Source organism: Sceloporus undulatus, chromosome 6 (genome assembly GCF_019175285.1).
Source record: "Sceloporus undulatus isolate JIND9_A2432 ecotype Alabama chromosome 6, SceUnd_v1.1, whole genome shotgun sequence".
NCBI classification, from domain to species: Eukaryota; Metazoa; Chordata; class Lepidosauria; order Squamata; family Phrynosomatidae; genus Sceloporus; species Sceloporus undulatus.
In genome coordinates, this window is record NC_056527.1 from 27,077,140 (window position 1) to 27,103,851 (window position 26,712).

The 26,712-nt window shown below is 41.1% G+C and overlaps 1 protein-coding gene across 1 annotated transcript; it reads right to left on the reverse strand.

Moving 5' to 3' along the window:
• Window positions 1-2,689: 2,689 nt before the first annotated feature.
• On the reverse strand, window positions 2,690-23,531 carry VIM (vimentin). The gene is made up of 9 exons (XM_042474786.1): window positions 22,888-23,531; window positions 20,119-20,179; window positions 8,048-8,143; window positions 7,790-7,951; window positions 6,677-6,802; window positions 5,251-5,471; window positions 4,793-4,836; window positions 4,270-4,352; window positions 2,690-3,036 (listed from the first exon to the last, which is right to left on the reverse strand). Exons 1-9 carry the CDS (start codon window positions 23,451-23,453, stop codon window positions 2,998-3,000), a joined length of 1,398 nt encoding a protein of 465 aa, XP_042330720.1. The 5' UTR covers window positions 23,454-23,531; the 3' UTR covers window positions 2,690-2,997.
• Between the last annotated feature and the right edge of the window lie 3,181 nt (window positions 23,532-26,712).

Sequence of the window (26,712 nt, forward strand, 5' to 3'; positions counted from 1 at the left end):
ATTGAAGTTGAGCAACCAAATTTGTATCTGCCAGAATGTCTGCTTATTATCCCATTGTGTAATACAACCAGGCATACAACTGTATATTTTCAGATAATGTGCAAACATTCTTCCATGCCCTGAATGTACCCTTTATTCACTAGAAATGCAGGAACACCCTCTGCAAATTCCCTATTACATAATGGGATAATAAGCAGACATACTGGCAGATACAAATTTGGTTGCTCAACTTCAATATTCAGCAGCTGAGTGGTGTAGTACATCCTTTCAGAATATCTATGAATGTGCAAATTTCTTTTATGAAAGCAAGATGTAAAATCTTGACCAATCTGACTTGAAGGGTGGACCACCACACATGCATACAGAATTTAAGGGGGTAATATGGACTGTAACTCTTCTATTTTCATTTTATTTAGGAATGCATAGTAACATTTCAGATTTATTTTAAAAACATCAAAACTCAACATGCTTATAAACTGGATGACAGCTTTTAGGTTTTGATATAAGCACTATAAAAACTGCAGGTGCAACCTACCACTAGAAGGAACACTTTTCTTCAGCCATTTTTAATTGTTCTCCAATAAAACATGCTTGCCTGACTTTGGGTCCTCCAGATATTAAGTATTCTACAATCCCTCATACATGAGTGGTAGTTAGTCTAAAGTTACAGGTTAGGGAAGGTGTGATTTTCTAATGATGGGAAGCCCAACTATTGTGCAGAGTAAGGCAGACACCACAAGGTCTTATGAAATAGCAGCCCTTTTTTTTTACTTTGTTGTAAAAGAGATTGCACTATTAAATACTATAAGACAAACTGTAAAGTAGTCTGTCAACAACAGGACAGAGTGCCTTAGTGGTGGCAACATTTTCTCTGAAGGCTTTTCAACAGAGGTTGGGTAGTCACCTACTAGGAATTCTTTGAATGAACATTAGTGACAACCAGTGTGGTGTAGTGGTTTGAGCACTGGGACTACAACTCTGAATACCAGGGTTTGAATTCTTGCCCAGCCACAGAAACTTGTTGGGTAACCTTGGGCAAGTCACCCCCTCTCAGTCTCAGGAAGGCAAACCAACTCTGGACAAATCTTGCCAAGAAAACACCATTACAGTTTGGTTTGATTTAAGGTCACTATATGTCAGACAATAATTGACTTGAAGACACATACCACCACATTAATGCAAATACTGAGGCCAGCAAACTTAAAAATGTGTGAGATCATAAGCCCATAACCAAATTAGATCTAGGTTTATACTTCTTCTCCAAAAGCTCGTCCTAGGAACTGGATCAGTGAAAACCCTTGCCAAGGCCTCCATGTGTTGGCTACTTGACAAGTAAACTGGGAGAACATGGTTTTCAAGGCCCAACACCTGTACTAAAAAATCAGGTCTTAGGGGCTATGGGGCGGCCTCCAGCCACCCCTTTCCCAGCCAGATCGGGGCTGCGGCAATTTCATACCTCAGCCCCAATTCAGCTTTTCCAGGGCGTGAAAAGAATCTGCAAAAAGCAGTTCCCTTTTGCACCCTGGAAAGGGTGCCATATCCACAGTGCTCCGACTCTGACCCCAATCAGGCCGGTCTGAACAGGGCCTTAATTACATCTGGCTGAGTGCTGGACACTTGGGAATGCTGTCTTAGCATCTCAGAGTTGAGTGATTATCTCCAAGATCCACCTTGGTCAATGCTGTCAGGTAATCTGGGAGCAAGAGGAACTGTTTTATCTTTGTCACTGCCTGTTCATAGATCAGAAAGGATTCTAATTTTGGAATCATAATGTGGGAAGGTAATAATGTCTCATCTGACTTTTTCAGCTGAAATCCTGTTAGGTAAGCAATTTCTAAAAGTGTATCTCAGTTGCCTATTGCAGTTAGCCTAGTTCAGTGGTTCCCAACCTGTGGGTCTGGACCCCTTTGGGGGTCGAATGACCCTTTCATGGGGGATCTCCTAAGACCACTGGAAAACACCTATTTAATTACAATTATGAAGTAGCAATGAAAATAATTTCATGGGTTTGGGTCACCACAACATGAGGAACTGTATTAAGGGGACACAGCATTAGGAAGGTTGGGAACCAATGGTCTAGATCTTGAACATGTTCTTCTGAAGTATAACTCCCAGAATCATACAGCCACATGGCTAAGCAAGTCTAGGAATTGTAGTCTTAGGTCCAAAACACACTGTAGAAATAATCCAGTTTGAGATGGCTTTAACTGTTCTGGCTTAGTGCTAGGGAATCTTGGGAATTGTAGTTTGTTGTGGCACTAGAGCTCTCTGACAGAGAAAGCTAAATGCCTCCCAAAACTAGTTCCCACAATTCCTTAGTATTGAGCCAAGACAGTTAAACTGCATTATTACTGCAGTGTGGATTGGACCTCAGTAACTTTTCCAAGCTCTGAATTAATGTTCCAAGTGGGAGAGGAACCACTTTTCTCCAGTAATAAATTACTACTGTTTTGAGTGCTATGAAAAATACAATTATTGCCACAGTACCTCAAGGGAAAGAAGGCATTTTTCTCCACATTCCCCTAAAATGAACGCAACTGTACAACTCATCACCTTGACAGGCACAAAGTTTACAGAAGCAGATGTGCATATGTGTGAAATGCTTTCACAATGGGCACATTCCTTGCTGCTGCTACCATTAAAGTGGATAATTGTTGAGATCTTGCCACAAATTAAAAGACATTAGAAAGCTGTTTCCCAAATGTTTATTGAAGCAGTGAAGGGTTGCTCATACTGTGCTGAAAAAAAGCCATTTTATTCAATTCAAAAACTTAAAAAAACCAGTATTGCAGCCCAATATATTGTTATCTTAACTAGACTCCCTTTTTGTAAGCTCTTCTAAATCCATTGAGAGAGTCAGTTTGCAAGATCTAAGACCTAGTTCCTCTAGCATAACCACCTTGCGCTCTTGGAAAAACTGCAGAAAGGCACTTGAAAGCTGTTTCTCTTTTTAGTCTTGCTGGTAAGAGTTTAATTTCAAGATGTGCTATTCTTTCTTCACTCCAGATCATCATGGTGAGAAGTTTCATTGATAACCTGTAAAGGCAAATCACATCAGGCATTAGAATGGCAGTCAACTATTAACTGAGCTGAACCATTTCATAGGCAAGTGCAAATTTAATATTTTTCCATTCTGAGCTAGTGAGCAAGCTTAACCACCACTATATAGCCTGCACTGGAACATAAAACTGGGGTGAACAACCTTTGGCCCTGAAATCTCAAATGGCCTTTGCCTGCATTTCAAAAACATTTCATAAGAGACCAATTCAGGCCACTAGAAGGCAAGAAGGAAGGGAAAAGAAAGGAAACATAGAGTGATAACGTGGCTCTGCCAACTTTGGACTCTGCTACAGCCACCACTAGCATGCACATCTGGCACAAGGTAACTGCTGAGGGAATGCAGCATTTAACGGTGAAAAAAAAAAGCTTCTCCACCATTGGGCTAAAAATGTTGCACTGGTAGCTGAAGGGAAGTACAACAACTCGTTCCTCCACCTTGTGCACACTTACACGCCCTACCTGGGTAAGTCAAAAAGTACATCAAGTTTCCTGCAGAAGCCTCTCCTGCTTTCTAGCACCTGTCCCAGACATTTCACTCCAAGCTAAGTGTCAGTAAGGCACTCCAACTCTGCAGATAAAGAGACAGCTGGCCTCTTTTCATCACACTTTTCAATATGTACCAACTGTTCCAATCAAAACTGCCTTTGGTATTGCTAATCTATACAAACATAGCATCCAGCGTCAAATTTCTTTGTACTGGGGAGAGAGGCTGGGATCTCACAATAGGCCCAGATAGTCAACATTATTTCCCTAATACTGAACTGCTTCTGGATACAAGTCACATTTAATACATACTCAGTGAACTCAATGGGATAAATTTAAGCCCATTGCTTCAATTAGTCTATTATGGCTCAGTCTCAGACCAACTCATTCCTAGGCTCTATCTGGAGCAACATTACTCCCAACAGACTCAAACACATTCATCTTCTCGCTCCAATTACCTGGTAGTCCAGGAAATATTTGCATTTTGGTAATTAGTACCTGCCTGTATTGGCTGCTATCCAGCAGTCTGCAAAGATGAGCAAGGAAAACAAGCAGGGCTCTTTTTAAAATACAGATAGGCACCACAATGATAATGGACCACATCCATTCCTACTTTCAAGAAGTTACAGAGACCCCTCCCCATGACAGCCTTATATTTATCTGCATTAGTATGAAACACAGACAGCTTCTTTTTTCCATCCACAAATAACATTAATTTGTACTTACTTGTCCATCTCTAGTTTCAACAGTCTTGATAAGGAGTGTTCTCTTTGAGTGGGTATCCACTGGGATGGACTCAAGGTTTGTTTCTGCAGATTGAATGACATATCAAAGTTAACACTTCCATACAGTTAAGACTTTTATAACACGCTCACCCATGTGAGAAAGACACCTAACCTAGCAATGCTTACTTTGGTGATGTCCTTAGATTGCCCAAACCACTAATAAAGAATCAGTCTTTCTAAGCATCTCTGTTTAGACAACCAACAAACATGGGCAAAAATTCAAATGTAAGCCAACTTGCTGGCCATAGGCAAGACTACCTACAGCAGTGTAGTACTGTAGTGACACTTGCCTCTTCAAAAATCCTAGCCACACATCACACATTTGACAAAACGCGGGCATGGCAACAACTCTAAACCTTTTCTATCAATACAATTTCTATCAACGTAATCCATTAGTGACAACTTAAAAACCAAATGTTAATACTTTCATGAAATAGAAACAGCAGTATATAAAAGTTACTCACCCCTCAGATTCAGGGAAGCAAAAGTTGGAATAGGCACAGAAATTCTGTAAAGGAACGGGAAAAAATAGATTACACAGTAATAATGGTTTTCAGGTTTGCCTACCATGGGGGTGGGCAGCTATCAAAATGAAGGGGGCTGCCCTAGTGCCCAAGGAGGCTTGCACACACCTAGACATAGAAATTGAATTTATTTGCCCCCAAATGACCTTTAGGAAGAATGGGAGGCTCCTCTATCATTTTAGGCCCAGGGAAGGCCTTTTTCTAAAAAAGTTTTTCCTGGACTTAAAATAGAGGCCCAAAACATGGTGAAAGTGCTCTCTGACCCTATAGGGCCAGTTTGGGGGCATTTCAGAGCAAAACTGCTTTAAAAAAATACATTGATCCCTGGGGGCCACAGAAACAGCCATGGGGCCACATTATTCCCACCTCCTAGTAAACCATGAGAGGCTCCTAAGTACCTGCTCTCTTCTCCTTCCAGCAGTTTCCTGTAAGTGGCAATCTCAATATCAAGAGCCATCTTTACATTCAGCAATTCTTGGTACTCGCGAAGATGGCGAGCCATTTCTTCCTTCATGTTCTGAATTTCGTCCTGGAGACGATTAATAGTGTCTTGGTAGTTAGCAGCTTCAAGGGCAAAGTTATCTTCCATTTCACGCATCTGGCGTTCCAGGGATTCATTCTGCAAGGATTTTTGAAAGGTACAGATTGAAGTATTAAACAGCAATGGTCAACAATGCTTTAGTTTAAGGCGAAGGAATTAAAGTGTAAGCTTTTAGGAGTGATGGTCAAAAGTTTTAGATTCACATCATCAGTAAATATGGAAGACAAGAGAAGTGTGCAAGAAATGCTCTGCATTTCAGAATAAGACTTATTTTAATTAAATGTATACATTCTGTAGCAGAGGTTGGAAACCTATGGCTGTTCCCAGACCCCCATCAAACACATCATGCAATGACTATGGATAATGGAAGCTGAAATCCAACAACAAGTTTCTCCACTACCTTTTTACAGGAGCAGTTTTGTGGCAAATCACATGCTTTTATCTGAACCAGAGATGCCCAGGACTTGGGAAAGCCAATGCTGGCCAGAGTAGTAAGTACTTCTGTGGTTAATCTCACAGAAGTCAAATTTACTGCAACATGTGATGTCTCTCTCTCTGTGTGTGTCTCTCTCTCCCTGTGTATGTGCATCTGTATAGCCTGATAGACAAAAACACATAGTTGTTTTAACATGGGGCTACTAGTGGCTGCTTGAAACTGCAAAATGAAGCTTGCAGTGCTAAGCATTGCCATCTTTAATTGAAAGGTTCAAAGGACAACCAAAAGACAAACAGTCCATTTCTCATGGTATCAACACCAGGGAACGTACGTTCCAAGATGGGTGGCTAGGAAAAATTTGGGAATCTCCACTCATCAGAAATCCCAGCTAGTATCATGCTTAGCTATATGCTAAGAACGTGTAGATATAGTTTTCCACATATGAGACCTGCAATTAATCACTTATGCAAGTCTTCTCTGGTGCATGTTAAAAAGTAAGCTGTAAATTGTATTTCATATTCCATTAGCAGGGTTCAGACAGGATGATTGTTCCATGCAGGGCTGTCTGATTCTCTGCCTGTATTTGCTGTCCATTTCCTCAAATAATTTTTCTCTCTCCTTGTAATCAAACCTGTATCTAACTTACCACTTTCTCCTGGAAACCAGCTGCAGGAGAAAATGGCATGCATGCTTAAAGGGCTATTTGACCTATACTTCACAATGCTTTGGTTCTGTTATTTGTGTGGCAAACTGTTCATTTTAACAGCATATATCCACTGTAAACATCTTTTCATTAACAAAAACAAAACTGCCAATGCTTTCTACCTAAATGGCATCTTTCACTTACAGATCCTTTAAGTGCATCCACTTCACAGGTGAGAGACTGGATTTGCCTGCGGTATTCATTAGCTTCTTGTTTGGCTTGACGCAAGGCATCATTATTCCTGCTTGCTGCTTCAGACAGATCTGCAAACTAATGACACACCAGGTTAGCAATTACATAAAACATAGCAAGTGTAAAGTAACAGTTATCCCTTCATGCAAAATATGTTATATTAGGGACTAGCAGATTAAAATTCAGCAAAAAAATTTAGTATTGTTCAACCATGGTATGCCCTGTAACTATTGTTTCAGATCAGAATAAGATATGAAACAGAAATGAATCTACTATCTAGATCCAGTAGCAACAAAGCAAATTGACTTCCTCTGGTTGATACATTCTTAGAAGCACTGAACTATCAAATATTGTACAAACTGTAGCCATTTTCCCCTTGTGGTCTATAGGCACCCAATTCCACTTCTTAGAGGATCTCAGGAACAGTTCTTATTAAAAATTGTTTCTAGGGTAGTTCATAAAATTTGAGGTGGATTATTTTGTCATCTAAAGTTATAATGAGATATTTTTAACCCTGTCTACTGGGATGTACACTGGGATGAGATACATCTTCAGATATTTTTGGGATGCACTTCACATGAAAAAAGCTGGTTGTTCATATCAGGGAAAGCTAAGGCTGAACTCCTACACTCACTTACTTGTCAATAAATTGCAATTAATTCGACGAAGTCCCCTTCTTACATAAATAAGACTGAATAAAAACATTCTTACTTCTCAGTGCATTTTATTTTTAATGAATTGTTCCAAATTTATTTGATTAATTATTTTACTGATAGATATAAACCATATTGAACAGAAAGCATGGGATAAGTATTATCTGAACCACCACAAACATTTATCATTCCAAAATGAAAGCAAAGGCTCTCTATAGCTCTAAGAAGTGTTAGTTATTAAGGACTACACTGAGTCCACAGGAATTTCCCTATAATCTTCAAACAACCTTACAACTGTGCATCCAAGTGATAAATTTCTAACAAAATGCTGAAATTTCAGATTTCCTTATATTAAATTATTACAAAATCCTATCATTTAAAACTGATTGGCCAGGCTAAACCATTTACTTACTTTGGACTTGTACCACTCTTCAGCTTCTTGAAGGTTCTTGGTAGCAACGCTTTCATACTGTTGGCGGACATCACGCAGGGCAGCAGTGAGATCAGGCTTGGCAACATCCATATCAATCTGGATATGCTGATCTTGAATTTGGGCCTGCAGCTCACGAATTTCCTTAAGGAAGAAGAAAACAGACCAAACATTGAACATTCACTAATGCTATTCATTTTCTAGCTATCTGCACACTGAAGTTGACCAAGGCCAGTTTACCTCATCATGAAGTTTCTTCAGGAAGACAATCTCTTCTTGCAGGGATTCAACTTTGCGTTCAAGATCCAGGCGGGCCAAGGAGGCATTGTCAACATCCTGAGGAAGGAGAGGAAAGGAAAGGAAAGATTGCTCAGTAATGCTCAGTAACATTCATAATAGGAATCACACTGAACTGTGAAGTCAATATCCTCACAAACTCTAGTTATCTTTACATTAATGGCAGTTACTGTCCAAACAAGCAGTGGACAAACAATATTTTCTCTTTGCTGATTTTCATTTTTATGGAGCAGGCCTGACCATGTTTCCATTGAAAATATTATAATGTAAACAACTGGAGAAAAGCCTTTTTCTGCTGCCCTGTTTTTCTGTAGACTATCTTCCATTTATAGAATGACATTCTTTCACCAATTAGTAATAACTAATACCAAACAGAAAATTAAAACTGTAATCAACTTTTCCCATGTAACTATAACAGACCTTACATTCAGGCAAGTACAAATTAGTAAAATTCAGAACTTTAATTTTTTCCCCTTAGAATTTGAACGTAAGTTAACATAAATGCTACTGGGTCTTCGGCTCTTAAAATATCCAGTATCAATAGCTGTGAAGTAAATCTGAATTAGTTTGAAAACAATGATCACCACAAATCCCTTTGAATGCTTATTACTGCATATTCCCTCAAATTCATTTCAACTATTTTGGGTTACTGTGAAAAATTCTGATCTTTTAAAAACTAAAAACTACCCTAGGATACTCCTTTTAATTTCGTTTATCAAGAGCATGTCAAAAGAGAACTGACTGAATCAATGGCGGGATACATACCTCCATTTTTTAACGTGGCAGTGGCGATTCTAAGGTTAGGGAGCGCGCACCATTCACACGCTCCCTAACCCTAGTACATACTAGGGTTAGCCTAGTATGTACTGCAGTCCCAAAATGGTGGTGCCCTCTACATACGGGTGCCGCCATTTTGACATCCCAGTGCCTTTTTGTGGGTTCTTTTTGTTCCGCGATGGAGCCGCATGGTTTGTCCACTTTTGCTCCCTCACGGAGCAAACCAGGACGACAGGAGACCACTCTTTTTGGGAGGTCTGTATCCTGACAATATCTCTTTAAATGGTGTCACCTTAAGTTAAATATTCCAGCTAGATGAAATGTTTTAAGGTTTGTTTAAATCTAGCAAGAATTGTGTGCAGCTTGAGGCCTGGCCTGGAAGACTAAGAGATCTCCTTCTAACCACCATCTTGAGGGGGAGAGAGGCCTGGCCTGGAAGACAAAGAGCCCTCCTTCCAACCACCATCTTGAGGGGGAGAGAGGCAGGCCAGCAACAACAGGCCTCGCCTGGAAGACAACATTCTTATATACAATACAATATATGTATTGTATATTGTCCATTGTATTTTTATATTGTATTGTATACTGAATTTATTGTACACCGCTATGATCTATTTGGAATAGCGGTTTATAAATAAAACATATTATTATTATTATTATTATTATTATTATTATTATTATTATTATTTGAGTACTGCCTGTACTGCAGCCACTCGCTCAAAACCACAAGGTTGTGAGTTCAAGACCAGCAAAAGGGCTCAAGCTTGACTCAGGCTTGCATCCTTCCGAGGAGGTCGCTAAAATGAGTACCCAGATTGTTGGGGGCAAATTAGCTTACAGTTGTAAACCACTTAGACATTGCTTAGGCAGTATGAAGCGATATATAAATGAAGCTTGTTTGTTTGGTTTTTTTGTTTAGTGCAGCATTTTTAAAATGTCCATACAGAATCAAATATGCAGTGCTGACTCTACTATTAAGTAGTCATCTCAGGTGACAGATGCTGTGGGAGATGAAGTTTATTAAGTGAGATAGTCATTCTAGTTCCTCTGACTTTTCCCCTGACCTCCATTACCTAGCTAACTCTTTGTATCCTATGCTGCTCTCCTCAGGCTATGGTGAAGAATGCTGTCCTGTTGGCAGTAACAGTGTTATCTCTACTATATAGATGACAGCTGTGAAGATACCACTTAAACTTTCATGACTTCACCTTGTAGAATCATGGGATTTGTAGTTTGGCAAGGTAAACAGAAATTCTCATAAATGTAATTCAGTAGCAAAAGACCCCAAGTATCTCTTCAAAACCATAAATCCCAGGATTACATAAGAGTAAGCCATGACAGTTGAAATATCAAATTGCTATTAATAGTGTAATTCAGATACACTCCAAGTGAGCAGATCTAGTCCACTTCTGTACATAAAACTAAAGAGCTGGAGAGTCTTTTGATCTTTTGCCTCAAACAGTAGTGTTTTGGGAACTTAAGGATACTGTGTCAACTAAGCTCTTATATGCCTTTATACTGTTGAAATAAACTATTTATTGCCATTATACCACCCTTTTTGCTAAAAAAAAAAACCCCACCAAATCCTCAAGGCAGCTAACAATAGAGGAAATTAAAATTAAAATCACATCAATTAAAAAATTAACAACACACAAAAGCTTAAAACCTAAAACCCTGCTGAATAAAAAAATATATTGGCCTGCTATCTTAACAAGAGAAGACGAACTAGCTAGTCAGTCCTCCGTTGCAGAGAAATTTAAAAATCTGGAAGCAGACACTGAGTAGGCACTGTTGTACTCCAAGCAAAATATGCTTCCTGTGTTGGTGAAACAGATTTTTTTTCCCCCTGAGGATTCCTAAATCCAGCCAAGGCTCATAATGAGAGAATATAGTCATTCAAAAATTTACTGACAAAATGCTCATGCATTTTCATTTCATTCCATTGAGAAGAGAAACCGTGTTCCACATGATGGGATTTTAGGCTCAACTAAAGAACTGAAGCCTCCAGGCAAGGGCACATCAGCCAGACTGGAGGAAGAATGCAAATACAGCAGGTATAGGCACAACAGAAGCACACAGACAGTGTTGTGCTGTTTATATCTGGCAGCTTGTGATGAGATTAGTGCTCATATCAGTGGAATACTTTTGTTTTTTATGAACTGTGCAGTTCTGCCAACCCATTCACAGAGGAGCTGAGCAGTGCAATTCTAAACATCTGATTCCATGCCTAAAGCCCACAGCTTATGCTGGACAAGTATAAGCCAACAGAATGAATTGAGACCTTCCTTGAGGCAATTCAGATCTAGCTCAATAAATGCAAATTGAATACATTTAAACTAGAGAGGAAAATCTTTGTAGATTTCCTTCTTACAAGGAAAACCATATAATTTTACCATTTTTCTTCTTGCTGTGAGAAAGCTGTCAAAAATGGCAGTTTTTCAAGGACTTTTGGACTTTTTCTGGGCAAAACAAATATGTTATTTTCCGCACAGGAAATCTGAAATGGAAGATTCTTACCCATATAGAATTCTTGTTGTAAGGGTTTCCCAACACTAACAAAATCCATTTTTCAAGCATTTAGAAATGTTCTGTCTATCCCTAATTTAATTGAAATGTTAAGGGACTGTTCTTTATTCAATTACAGGAAAGCTTGTATATTCAACTACAGGAAATTACTAGTACATAATGTGTACTAATACAGATTATTGTACTGTCTACTAGAACTAATAGTACATACTGTGATATATCACAGTTACAAACATGTCACAGTGATTGCAGTGTTAAACTGAGATTTGTGAGATCCAGTTTCAAATTCCTTTTGAGTCATAAAACTCATCAGGTAACCTTTGTCCAGCTACTCTCTCACAGACTAACCTACCCCATAGGATAGCTGTGCTGGCTTAAACTCATTAGTGAAAAAGTGGCATGAAAATGAAATTAATAGTAAATGCATCATTATACAGGTTGAGTATCCCTTATCTGGAATTCCAAAATCCAAAACTTTTCAAATAGCATAGTATGTACCTGCACAGTATTTGCAAGGCTAGAAGATGGGGAGAGAAACAAGAAGATCTGTGGAGGGAATCAACAACTCCTGCTATTTCACAGATCCTCCATCTCTCTCCAGCCTCAGTCTATGGAAATACAGGTATTCCAAAATCCAAGAAGAATCCAAAATGCAGAATACATCTAGTCCCAAGCATTTTGGAAAAGAGATACTCAGCTTGTAGAACATGTGACCAGTTACTATGACCTAAGCAATAATTAATTGCAAGAGTATGGACTAGAAGCATGGGACAAAGAAGTTTTCCCATCGTTCTTAGCCAGCAAAGCCTTTTTAATAGGACAAATACCCATTTCAATCTTCATATCACAGGCTTTAAAGTGTCTCAGAACCGCACAATGGGTATTTTTAGCCATTTCAGTTCAAAGCATTTAATAAGGAAAAACGCATTACCAACACCCACATCACACAATTCAAATTCTGTTAATTACAGTCTTAAAATCCAAAGCAGGAGGTGACAATTGTGTTAGTTGAATTACAGCCTATAGAAGTATTGGCTGCTTAACTTCTGCATGGAGAGGTAATAATTAGGTTAATTAGGTGCTTGCAGAGATTTCCCCCATGCTCTCCTATTTATCAGTCCTACACAGTGACAAGGAAGAAAATCTTGCAGTACTTAAAGAGCAGTCAATATGGCTCTGCTAGAGATATAAAAGCCTATCAGGCTAAAAAAATAAAAGAGTTTCCATCACCTATGTAGCTACATTATCCTACATCTCCTAGAAATAAGTTTATAGTGCAGACCCTTCCTCTACTTAATCAAGGAGGGGCACACCCCATTACTAACTTTAGCTTAGACTGACTTCCAGGTAAGATAGGACTGTTGCCGCAGAAAATCAGAAAGTCATCTGGTGATCAAAACTGATCAGCCTAAGCATATGAAACTGGTTTACACCAAGGTAGACTGATCCACTAGTCTAGCCAAGGGGACTCAGGCTTGCTGCTCAACTTTTTCTTTTATACTGGGGATGCTCAGGACTTTACGGAGGCCTTTAATCTGAAACACAAGTTCTGCTGGTGGTTCTTCCCCAGGAGAGTCAGATTCCTCTCGAGTAACTCTACAACAATGGCTTCCCTTTCTTTTCTAAGGAACACAAGCTAAGCGTAAAAAGTTGAGAAGGTGGTCAGCAGATTGCTAGGAAGACTGGAGAACTGTGGCCTTTTCACATAACACAATTATAATGCTATGGTTCTGCTTTAACTGCCAGGGTCAGGGATGTAGCCAAGGGGGGGGGGATCTCCATTAGAAAAATGAATGGTGTGTGCTGCTGCGCCGCCGCACTCAAGCCCCATTATAATGGTGGCACTTAGTCTGGACCCCCCCCCTTCCTAAAATCCTAGCTACGTCCCTGCCAGGGTTCCATCCTATGAAATTCCAGGTTCTGCATTTTAGGGGTATATATTTAGAATTCTCAAAGAGGAGAGGGGTCTATTGCCTCCCCAAATTATAAAAGCTCAGGATTTCACAGGGTGCAGCCATCACACTCACAATGCTATGCCTGTGAAGTGTGAAAAGATCCCTGGGTGAAGAGGTCATCACCAGAGCCTTCTATTAGCTCTGGGATGAGAATCATGCAGCCCTAAAGACACTGGACTACAGTTCCCAGCATTCCTTATCATTGGTTATGCTAGCTGGAGCTGCTAGGCATTGCACTCCAACATCTAGAAGGCTCCCAGTCATATACTAAGAGCTCTATCAGTGGCTGTTCCCAGGCACTGGAACGCTCTACCAAGGGAGACCGGGCTGGGCACCTCCCTGTTGTCCTTCTATCAGCAGATAAAGACTTTTTAAAAAAACTTAGGGAAGGCTTTTGGCAACTGACCAGCTGCTGAGGACAGGGCTTGCCACCAGCTAGATCTTACACGTTTTGGCTGATGAGTTTTAGGCCCCATACAGACAGGCCAAAATAAAGCTGCTTCAGGTCACTTTGGAGCTATCCTGTTTAAATGATGCATGCATTTTAAGAGTCTGGAAGCCACACCAAAGCCACAATCCAGTCCTAAAGACTAGAGCGCAGCTTTGGCACAGCTTCCAGACTCTTAATACACCTGCATCATTGAAACAGTATACTGCCTAAGTGAGCCGAAGAAGCTTTATCTTGGCCTGTCTGTATGGGGCCTTAAATTCCATTCTTAATTGTTTTAATTATGCCTTTATAAGTTGTTTCTGTTTTAATCATTTATCATCTCTTTGATCTATTATTATTATATATATTTACTGTATATGCCACCTTTTCCTCTGAAACTGGGGCTCAAGGTGACTTAGAATCTATAACAAGTACAATAAAGGGGAAAACATAAAAAAGGGCCAGCATTAAAACAGAATTAAATTATGCACAATATTAAAACAATTTGAAACACACACCTAAAAGGGACAAAAAGCAGCTAGAAAACAGTTCAAGAACAATACAGCACCTTCTAAAATCCTTTCTTTAAACAGGTCTAAAAACCTGTCAGGAAGAGAGGGATATAAATACTATAAATAATAATATATAATAAAACGACAGCAAGGATGGGGCCATTCTGCTTTAATTGTATTATTTTATTTAATATTACTGAGGGCTACCTTGAATCCTATTGGGAGTGGGTGGGAAGGAAGAATATAAACCCATTCTGTAAATAAATAATCCTTACTTTAGGGTATTTTTATGCCCCCCCCCCCAACACACACACACAAACATTCATCAGGACACACTTAAATATTAAGGATAAACACAATAAAAGTATTTAACTTTCCTCTCAAGTATCTAAACCAGCCTTCAACATTTATTGAATGTGTGGAAATTCTGAGTACCATAAAAACAACTAACACAACAGGAGTATTTTTAATCCATCTTTTTAATATTTCATATCAGAGATGCTTAAGACTGAAATTGGACTTATATCTGAATATATATGCATCATATATATTCAAATCATCAAAATCTATAAGGTTACATTAATAGAGCCACCTGAAATAACGATTTTAATTATACCAGATCACAAAAGGTTCAGTGTTACTATTTTCTAGGCATAACTACCCAATACTTTTCCAGTAGGCTCCCTTGTTTTTTAAGTACCATGTTTAAGTATACTGTCAGAGTACTTCATGTTTATGGTATTATGGTATTAAACAGACAATAAAAATAACAACACTCCCATAGTCATCACTATGGTCCTAGTTAAATAATCCTTAACCATCACTGGATGAAAGATTTTGCCAGATGAGAGAGTCTGACACTGATGGAGTAGTCATATTGTGCCCTGTATATATAGTTCTCACAGTAAAACAGCCTGTGCAGGATTGGCCAGGAGGCCTAGCTGGTGAGGAACATGTGCCAATAATGCTCAGACTATGCACCAAATTTTACTGTCTGTATGGAGCACCTGGAGCACATATACATGTCAGATGATGGGATACTGTTTGGACTACAACACATATTCTGGGTAAAAGGAGACACCTTTCTCCTTAGATGTTTCTACATTAATCTAAACACAGTCCTGAAATGGCCTAATGTGTTAGACCTCATGGGAAAAGACAGGGATAAGAATAGAGGTGGGAACTGTGCTCCTCTAGCCAGATGTTGAACAACAACTCCAAGCATTCCTCTCTAATGGCTATGGTCCCTAGGGCTACTTGGGAGTTGCAGTTCAAAAATACCCATTCTGGGTTAGATGTTCCAAAGCAGTATGTGAGTGTAAGTAAGGCAGATGGACAACATACATTTCGTTGGCAAGTGCCAAGTCTCCTCTCTGGCCAGGGCAAGCAAATGAAAATTCAAATAGTGAAGAGCAAGGTTCTCACTTCTCAAAAGATGCTTGTCTTAATCTACAATCCATTTTTATTTTTTTGCTGGACTCTCCTTCATTGCAACCAAGAAATCTTGGTGACGACGGTCCTTGTACCATCTTACCTTCTTATTTTAATAGTTTACCTTTTGTTAGCTTAGAAGCTACAATTGTTTGTAAACTTAAAATTACTGAATTGTAAAATATTTTTTAATTTAAGGGCTAAGTGGGGTTGAAGTTAAGTACCATAATTTTAAATTTCAGCTAACCTATCAAAGGACATATATTATTATGCTTCAGGACACAGATGCTTAAAATAAAATGCTATATTTGTCCGCTGAAGTGCTTTAAAAAACCCAATAGTACTTTAAGCTTTTAGAAGTAATGTGCAGGAAGATTTCAAGTGAAGTTGCATCATTTAGCCACCTATGTTGATAGTCCACTTGCCTTTTTACCTGCTACTATATTATCAGCTTTGCTGAGTACATCCTTTTCATTTCATCTGATGCAGCAATGAGGGAACCTTTTTCAAAGTGTATGCCAAATTCCAGTTTGGGAAGTGCCTGTGGTACTGCATTCCAGCAATAGGTGAGACTGAAAGGCCAATGCAAATTGGACATTGTACCAAGAAGCATACAGTTTTATGTGCGTCGACTGTTTTGTTTTTTTGTTTTTTACTCAGCTTCTTATCTCCTATCACTGATAACAATGTAAGAAGCCTGGAGGGTGGATGAAAGCCTGCTCCCTCTCTATACTCATCCAGCCCATCTTTACTTTACATCACATCTCAGTGGTCCCAGTGTAAACACATAAGACCATTCAAATAATGTTCCTACAGCCATGCAATGCTAAATTTCCATATCTCATTAATTAGCAGTGGGTACCACTTGTGGTCAAAATTTATCATTTCATGTAGACGCCATATAAATTGTTTGATGTTATATTTCTTCTTTTAAAATGTTCTGTGCATAACAGTTCAGTTCCAGGTTTGTGACTGTGTTACACTGTTAATGTTTGGACCAGGCACAGATACCTATAGATAATTACACAGTTTCACACATATCATTTTATTTTCAGAAGATCCCATTCAGATGGAGCCATCACAGTAAGAGCACAATGGCTCTTATCAACATGTAACCATGGAGGTTCTGGGACAAGCAACTGCACTGATGTTCCCCTATTTTAGGGTTATTTTTAATGCAGAAAAAAACTAAACTGGGGGTTAGTTTCAGGGGACCTTCAGGAGTCCTGTGGAATGCAAAATAGATTTGGGGCCCTATGTGGCCCAAAAACCATTTCCCCCACCCCTGAAGTAAGCAGAAACAATAACCTGCAAACCCTGCATCTTATTTACTGTATATACTCATGTATAAGTCTAGAAATTTCAGTCAAAAAGTTGACCCAAAAAACCTGGGTCGACTTATCCACGAGTCAATGTAAATACTGTACTTTAACTCTCATATGTATATAAAAAAGGAGCCATCCCCTTTCTCTAAATAAGAGTGGTAAAAGGCAAGAACTTAGTCCATGCTGGGAGCACCAAAAAGAAGCATGGCTCCCCTCTATTCCTTCATCCATCCAGCCTTTAGGATGATCACAAACAATTATGCCTGCCAGAATTTTTTAAGTTCTTTGGAATCATTTTCCTTTGCATTATCCTTTACATCCTTTGTTACATGTCCCTAGGTTTAACCCTTGACTTATCCATGGGTCATATCAAAATCCTTAATTTTGAACCCAAAAACCTGCCCTCGACTTATACAAGAGGTCAACTTGTAGTCGAGTACATACGGTATGTTATGTCTCAGTCTTTTCCATTCTCATCTTAAAAGTATCAATCCGACTAACTGCATAAGCTTATGAATTTCTTCTCAAAGTAATTTCCACTACTTTCAGTTGGGTTTACATCAGGGAAACACACACAAGACTGAAAGCTTAAGTTATCCTAAAGCAAGCAACAAATTTGCATGTAATTTGGTTTCACATCAAACCAGAAGTGTAGTTATTACCTAGCTGGTGCCTTATCCAGCTGACAAGATGACTTACTGAGGCTACTTTGTTTCCACTGGAATAATTCCTATCTCACATGGTCCTTAGAAGGAAGGAGCCTTGAAAATTCATTATTAAAAATGAAGCTTCCCAACCCAAAATTTAAAAGAAACCAAATAATTTTAAGCAAAATTATTAAAGTTAAGCAAAAAAAGGCAAAGTGTTCAGTAGCTGTACTACGCCAGGAACAACTATGTCTGTTCAAGGACTGAAAATGTGACCAGAAAAAAAAAGACGTGTATATAAAAGTGTTTCACTTTGTTATGAGTAGCTACTCTTCTAACAAAGTCCTTTTCAAAAGACCAAGCAGCTATTTGCAGCACTGGGTTTGCTTCTTTCCAGTCTACTGCAAAGTGTCTGAACTATTCATGACTCAGCCCAAACATTAACATCCTTTCTTAAGAGATTGGTTTTAGGTTATCCTTCATGTCAGAAGTATAGTCAGCTTTTTTAAAAAAGTCTTGTTCAATATCTCCTTAGAAACTGGACCAGCTAAAATGCCCAATGCTTTAATTTGTGAGTTTCTAAAATATGCTTGCATCATTACACATCCAGTAAGAATGCAGCCTGCTCTAAGCACCCCAGAATACAAAGGCTTCTATTATTTCAATCTGCTGCCACCACACTTGCAGTAATGCCGGCATCGGCATTCCATAGTGAATCCCATAGAAACCATTAATACCTTTCAGCCAAGCGAACAGATGGCTCCCTTTCAACCATACCAATCTGAAAAACTGATCCCACAGAGTTTCACTGGCTAACAGGCTAGACTCTGATAAAACAGAACAATACATGGCCCTTGCAAAAGTCTGATGCATTAAAGATGTAAATCTTCCGTGTGCTCAGAAGTGTCATTGTTAAGTCCAAGCACAGATCAGGAAGGTGAATGCACAGTGATGGACTAGGACATGAGATATCCAGATTCACTTCCCCAGTGGACTTTGTAAAACTTAATTGAGTGTGCTTGAGCCAGTTATTCTCTCTCAGGCTGACCTACATCACAGGGTTGCGATAGGAATTAAGTGTGGAGTAAAATAAGCATGTACAGAGTCTTGAGATCCTTGGAGAAAAGATGCTTGTAGATAACTAGCACCCAACAGTATGGCTTACAATATAGACCATTCTAGCCACATCATTTTTGGAAACTATACCACTGCATTTCCATTTTAACAGTGTGGGGTTGGCTTCTGTGCTAATGGTTGTTGCTAGCTGCCCTTCAGTCGGTTCTCACTCATGGTGACCCTGTAGATAAGACATCTCCAAGAATCCCTATCCTTCACTGCCTTGTCTAGATCCTGCAAGCCTCCTCTGAATGAATCTATCCATCTGGTTTGTGGTCTTCCTCTATTTCTTCTACCCTCTACCTTTCCTAGCATTATTGTTTTTTCTAGTGATCCATTCTTTCTCATCATGTGTCCAAAGTACAACAGTCTCAACTTGATCATCTTTGCTTCCAAGGACAGCCCTGGTCTGATCTGTCCAATAACCTATTTGTTTGTTTTCTTGGCTGTCCATGATGTCCTAGGTACTCTTCTCCAGCACCACATTTCAAATGAGTTGATTTTCTTTCTGTCTGCTTCCTTCACTGACCAGCCCTCACATCTCTACACGGCAACTGGGAATACAATGGTCTGAATGATTCTGACTTTAGTGCTGAGTTATACAGTCCGCCTGCATCATACACGGGTGCACCATACACAACCTCCAGCATAGGCTGGAAGCTGCGCCAGAAAAAAGCCTATTGTGCTCCGGAAGGAGTAATGGGGTGCGCACTCATGGCGCAAGCCTCATTATTTCTTATGGGGCTTGAGCATATGTTTTTTCTCTTATGCATTTGGTGGGGGGGGGCTGGAACGGATCCCCCATGTAAGAGAAGGGTCCACTGTATGTCTTTGCTCTTCAGTATCTTTTCCAGTTCTTTCATAGCTGCCCTTCCCATTGCTAGTCTTCTTCTTATTTCTTGACAGCAGTCTCCAATTCTGGTCAATGTTTGATCCTAGATATGGGAATTCTTTAACTATTTCAGTTTCCTTGGTGCTAATGGTAGAGGCTGTGAATCATTTGGCTTATAAACTGGCTTTTAAAAAAGCCAGCTCATGTAGCCACAGAAGGTCCAAGGGCCAGAAAATTGGCCTCCGGATCGACTGTAGTTGCCACCACTTGCTTAGTAACTTAAAGCATAGCTTTGTCCAAGTTAAAAGTGAAATCAAGTCACAGAAATATCAAGGTTCTCACCCTTCAAGTTAGCATGCCTATTTTTTCAGCCACTAGGTGGCTTTGAATTCCATGTGAAAACCCTGAAGTCCCGGCTTGAAACTTTTAAACTTTCAACCAAAAGAGACAAGAAATCACAAACCTGTCTAAAAGATTGCAAAGAGTTTTCAGCTTCTTCTCTCTGAAGCATCTCATCTTGAAGTCTGTAAAATAAAGGAGACAGTCAAAGATGGTGAAAGTAAAACCAAGGGAAGTTTCAGTTTGATAGACAGCCACACCCTAGAGAAGAAAGAGAGAAGCAGAAGAAGGTGGGAGAGGAAGCCTCCCAGACAAAAGCATCCCTTTCCTCCATTTGTGTGACTCCATTTTCACTGCCGCATGATCAAGCCTGGCGTACTCTGTTGTTAAGAGCACCATGAATTCTACAAGTCAGTCATAAGAATATTACCCACTTTGTTCAAACAACTCAGAGGGAAAAGAGCTAACCTACATCTTAAGACCATTTGGCTAATCTTGCAAATTCAGATTCTCCTTCAATTTGAGCTTTTCATAAAAGTGCATCACCAAACCAAAAAAAAATTAGTCAGCCCTGTTTCTGACCTTACAATTCTGATGTCAATGAGGCAAATTATCAAAGGTTTTCAAAATTACATTAAGGTAACTGAGGTATGAAACAATGGGGAGAAACTACAGCACAACAACTCCTATCAGAAGTAAACTTCACCAAGTTCAATTAGGCTTATTCCCAAGCATATAGAGATCTTCAGCAATTAACCTACAATCCTACACTTTTACTTATGTATAAAAGCCCTTTGGTGGGACTTGTTCTGTTTTTTAAAAAATTCAAATTTCAATAACATTAAAAAAATCAGTTGTAGCTTTCCTTCTTGTAGTTACAAATACAAATCGATTTGAAACTTGTCTTCTTTTTTCCAACTACTTATGTATAAAAGCCTTTTGATGGGACTTGTTAAAGCTACATCAGATTGGGCTACAGAGCTACAGTCCAACACACACTTTCATTGGAGTCTGCCACACCCTTAACTCAAAAAGCGCTTGCAAATATACACACACTAGACTTGTCTGTAATACCCAATGAAATATCAAAATCAAGTTAGAAGATACTTTATCTCTTGTTCTTTGTCCTGGAGAATATGGGGAGAAGACTATCCAGGGGATTCTGTTCCAGAGAACAGAATATTCTGCTGCCCTTCCCAGGCTCTTACATTTTTTTTTCAGAGGTTCAACTCCAGAAAAATCTGGACTTTTCCATCATGGCATGATTTCCCAGACTCAAAAGGAGAGCACCAAGTGATCACTCTAAATCAAACCATGTGACAAATGCTCGCAAGCTTTCCAATTACCGGAATGAACAGATGGAATGTTTTTTATTTGTTTAAGACTCACATTCCACATCAGCTTCATTCCCAACAGAAAACTCCAGAGATTGGAAATGCCAGGGGCCATATTAGCTGGGATGGGCATACTGGGAGCTATTGTCCAAAAGGTAACTTTTCCAAGCCCCTCTCTTAACAAGCACTGCAACTTACATGAGGAATTTTTTTATCAATCCATATGAACAAACTTTTAGATAACACATGTATTAGAGCTAACATCATCATCTTCAAAGAGGAAACTCTTCCAAGGAGAGAGACTGATAAGGAGGAGAATGCCGCCTAAACTAATGCTTAGTTACAATATTTTCTAAGCACTTACATTAACAATTATTTCTCTACCAAAAAGATGCTGGGGCTGGTTTTTTTGGTATAACAGAATGCTGTATTGGTTTGCATTTTGGACTATGGTTCAGTTTTGGTCTGGCCATGGAAACCCACGGGGTAACTTAAGGAGAGTCACACCCTCTCAGCCCCAAAAAACCCTGTGACAACCTTAGAGTTGCTGTAAGTCAAAAACAGCTTGAAGGCACACAACAGCAAAAACAACCAAGTTTTACAACAACAATAAAGTTAGTAAAACCTAAACAATTGACAGAATTTAGGAAAAATAACTTTGGGTGGGGTGTCATTACAACTCCCAGAAGTACTCCAAAACCTCTCAGGCCAACACACTGGCTGGGGACGCTAGGAGTTGTAGTCTCCAAAAAGCAATTCATCACCATCACTAAAGCAACCAGTTATGAACAACTGCTCAAACTTTGAGCACAGTAGACCTATACCAGAAATATAGACCTCCCCCCTCACATCTCCAGACTCCTTTCATATCATGCAAACTCTTGAACACTGTGAAGAAGCACCAGTTTTAGTTCTAGGAGGGCAAGAGGACCCTGCCCCACCTTAAAAGCACTACTTGGCAGCGTGGTGTAGTAGTTTGAGCACTGGACTCATCCACATTGCAGAAATAATCCACACATTGATACCACTTTAACTGCCATTGCTCAATGCTATGGGATCCGGAGATCAGCATTTTGTTGTGGCACCACTAGAGCTCTCTCACACAACACATAAAACTACAAATCCCAAGCTTCCATAGCATTGAGCCAAGGCAGCTGAAGAAGTATCAACCTGGATTATTTCTGCAGTGTGGATGCGGATTTAAGACTCTAGAGGCCAAGGGTTGGATTCCCTGCTCACATGTGTGGGTGTGTGTTGTGTGTCTCCAAGGCGTTTCCTACTTATGGCGACCCTAAGGCTACCAGGCGGTTTTCTGGGGATGAGAGAGTGTCACTCGCCCAAGGGGTGTGTGTGTGTGTATGTGTGTGCCTTCAAGTCCTTTCCGACTTATAGCAGCCCTGTCAGAGGGGTTTCTGGGTCTGAGAGGGTGTGACTCGCCCAAGGGGTGCGTGCTGTGTGCCTTCAAGACATTCCCGACTTAGAGCGGCCTTAGCCCTTGCTCAGAGGGGAAGACGGGAGCAGAGGCACTGGGGACCTGCGGGTCTTCCCGGGGCCCTTACTTCTCGCGGAGGCGGAGGATGTCGTCGGCCAGGTTGTCCCTCTCGACCTCGACGCGGGCCTTGTCGTTGGTGAGCTGGTCCACCTGCCTCCGGAGCTCGCGCATCTCCTCCTCGTAGAGGTCGCCCAGGCGGGAGGTGCCCTTGCCCTTCAGCTGCTCCAGCTCGGCCAGCAGGATCTTGTTCTGCTGCTCCAGGAAGCGCACCTTGTCGATGTAGTTGGCGAAGCGGTCGTTGAGCTCCTGCAGCTCGGCTTTCTCGTTGGTCCGGTTGGCCTTGAACTCCGTGTTGATGGCGTCGGCCAAGGAGAAGTCCACCCCGGCGGCCTCTCCCCCCAGGAGCCGCATCGGGGGCAAGCTGGAGCGGAGCCTCACCGACTTGGAGGAGTAGATGCCTCCTCCGGGCGAGGAAGCCGAGACCAAGCGGACGCTGCTGGGCCGGAGGGCGCTGCCCAGGGAGTAGCGGCTGGACGAAGTGGTGACATAGCGGGTGCTGCCCGTGCTGGGACGGCTGCTGCCTCCGAACATGCGCCGATACGAGGAGTTGCGGCTGCTGGTGGTGGTACTCATGGCTGTAATCCCCCCAAAATGTAGGCGCGCAAAGAGGAAAAGAAGAGGAGGAGGAGAGGCGCGAAAGAGCGCTCGGCGGAGTTGCGGTGCGCCTTTTATACCCCTGTCCCGCCCTCCCCCTCCAACAAGAGCAAGGGCAGCCAATCAGGAGGCAGGACAAGCTTGGCTCCTGTGGGGGCCCTTGGGGGGAGGGGATAAAAAGGGGGCGGAGTGGTGAGTCCCTTGTTTCCATCCCCTTCCCCTCAGTCCCTCCCTGCCCAGTCCTCTTGAGGGGAGGTTAATAGGACTCTCCTCAAGACCAAGGAGAACGGGGAAGGAATGGGCGAGGCTCAATGAGGGAAGGAGGAGAGCCCCCCCGAATGTAGGACATTCCAGACAAATGGAGGAGAGGGTTGAGTCCCCCCCCCCCCCCATCCATCTCCTTCCCCTCAGTCCCAGCCCATCCTCATGAGGGGAGGAGGAGGAGAAGTTAAGGGCTCTCCTCAAGACCAAGAAGGATGGAGAAGGAAGGAGTGAGGGAGCAAAGCCACTCTGCGCCTCTCCTCCTCCGCTGCCCTTTCTTTGCGCGCCTTTTAGGATTACAACCATGAGTATCACCACAAAAGAGGGCAAGGAGCCCCCAAATGTAGACCTTCAAGACAAATATAGGAGCGGGAGGGTGGGTTTTCCTCAAGACCAGGGCGGGGGAGGGCTTAATGGAGGAGGAAAGAAAGCCCCCTGAGGCAGAGGGGCCAGATGTCCCAGCCACAAAGGGAGACAAGGCAGCTGCCTGATGTAGGACGTTCCAGGCAAATGCAGGACACGACCACATCAATAAAAGCTAAAAACACTTGGATGCAAACGGAAACTCCCTGCTTCTTATGTAGAGAGATGTTGTAGCACCTTTATTTCAGTTAGTTTGAGACCAATTGAAAGAAAGAAGTTAGCAACTTCTTCCTTTCAGTTATCTGTTTCAAAGGTGCTACAAGATCTCTCTACATACTGATTCTACAGACTCCAGAATCATAGTCCAGCACTTAAACCACTACACATCTTTTATGCATGGGGAAAGCCAGCACTAAAAGGAGAAAGGCCCCGTCTTATTTTCCCCATATATATGTCTGTTTGAGGAGATGGCTGGTTTCATTGCAAATGCAATGGAGCAGGGAGTCCTAGGGTGCATCTACACAGTAGAAATAATACAGTTTAATGCAGCTTGACACCACTTTTCAGTGGTGGGACCCTGGGATTTGTAGTTTTATAAGACCTTGAGCCCTTCTCTGCCAAAAAAAGACTAATGCCTCACTAAACTACAAATCCCAGGATTCCCTGGGAGTTTAAAGTGGTGTCAGACTGCATTGTTTCTGCTGTTTAGATGCACCCCTTGCTTTTACCCTGAGGAAACAGTTGCTTGAGACCACAAGGATGGGCTTTTGAGAGGCTGTGTGGTTATCAGGAGTGTCCACATGTCGGCTATAATGGGTTTATCTGATCCCCAACAGGCCTCTGGTTTTGGTAGCTGGCTGGCATTGCCTCCATGTGACTGTTGGGACGTGTGTTGTGTATTTTATGTGGCCTTTTTTTAAAAAAAGAAATCGCTTCTTTAGAAAAGGGAAGGAAATTGTGTTTGCGGCTCTCCTCAGAGCCTTTTGAGATTGTGGCAGCCTCAACAGTCAAGCTGAACACTCAGAGTGCATCTACACTTCGGAAATAATGCAGCTCCACACCAGTTTAACTGCTGTGGCTCTAGAATCCTGGAGTGGACAGTTTTCCTGAGGCACTACTCTTTGACAGTGCAGTGGCATCACTTGGGTTGGCATCACCGTGTGTGGTAACTCATGGTGTCACCTATTGACCTCCACCCATAGGTTTGATAGACCTGATAAGGATCTGTACTTAGGGCAAGAGGCTAATGCAAAAACAGAATATGGAGGAACAGAATGGTTCTCAATTGGTAAAGGGGTCAGGCAAGGTTGCCTTTTATCACCCTATCTGTTCAACTTGCATGCAGGAAATGTCATACATAGAGCAGGTTTAGACATAGAAGAAGGAGGAATGAAGATAGACAGGAGGGACATCAGTATATCATATATGCTCAACCATAAATTGAAAAATTTATGCTCAAAGATTGACCCTAAAATCAGGGATTGACTTATATAAAGTCAATACAGTCATAGTGCTTAGAAAGGTCCTTAGAAAAGCAGTCATGATGTCCCACTCTTCCTGCCTCAGCAGTAATTTCTGAAGAGCTGCCGAGGCAGGAGTGTGTGTGTGGTGATTTCCTTCCCAATCCAATGTTAAAACCTTTTCTCTTCCTCCTCCTCCTCAGATTTCCCCTGACCACCAAACACCCTATGTCCCTCTGCTTTCCAATCTGATGTTAAAACCTTCTCTCCACATCCTCCTTCCCCTCCAGATCTCTCTGACCACCAAACAACCCCATTTCCCTCCATGTCCTTCCTTTTCAATCCGATGTTAAGTTCTCTTCCTTCCCCTAAATTCTGCCCTCGACTTATCCAGGGGTCATATCCATGATTTTGGCCCTAAAACCTTCCCTCGACTTGTACATGAGGTTGACTTGCACACAATCTATACGGTAAAATATGAGGGTGACATCATACTGCTAGTGGAAAGTATCACAGAGTTGAAACAATCACAAAGAAAGTCAAAGAAGAAAGTGCAAAGGCAGGTCTAATGTTAAAGTTACAGAAAATAAAACCAATGACCACAGAGGATTTACACACATTCAACCAAGATAAGGAGGAAATCAAAATAGTTAAAGATTTCCCATACCTTGGGTCAAGCATTGATCAGAATGAAGACTGCAGTCAAGAAATAAGAAGAAGACTTGGAATGAGAAGGGCAGCTATGAAAGAACTAGACAAGGTCCTAAAATGTAAAGATATACAAATGAAGGCTAAAGTTAGAATCATCCAAGCCTTTGTATTCCTCATTATTATATACAGAGCTGGACAGTGAAGAAAGCAGATAGGAAGAAGATTAATTCATTTGAAATGTGGTGCTGGAGAAGCATGCTAAAGATGCTGTGGACTGCCAAAAAGGAAAAGAATTGGCTCGTTGAACAAATCAAGCCTGAACTCTCCCTGAAGGCAAGATGACTAAATTGAGGCTGCCGTACTTTGGCCTCATCATGAGAAGGCACAAATCATTAGAAAAGACAATGATGCTGGAGAAGGTAAAGGGCAGTAGAAAGAGAGGAAGACCGCATGCCAGGTGGATACTCAATCAGGGAGACCATGAGCCTGAGCCTATTGGACCT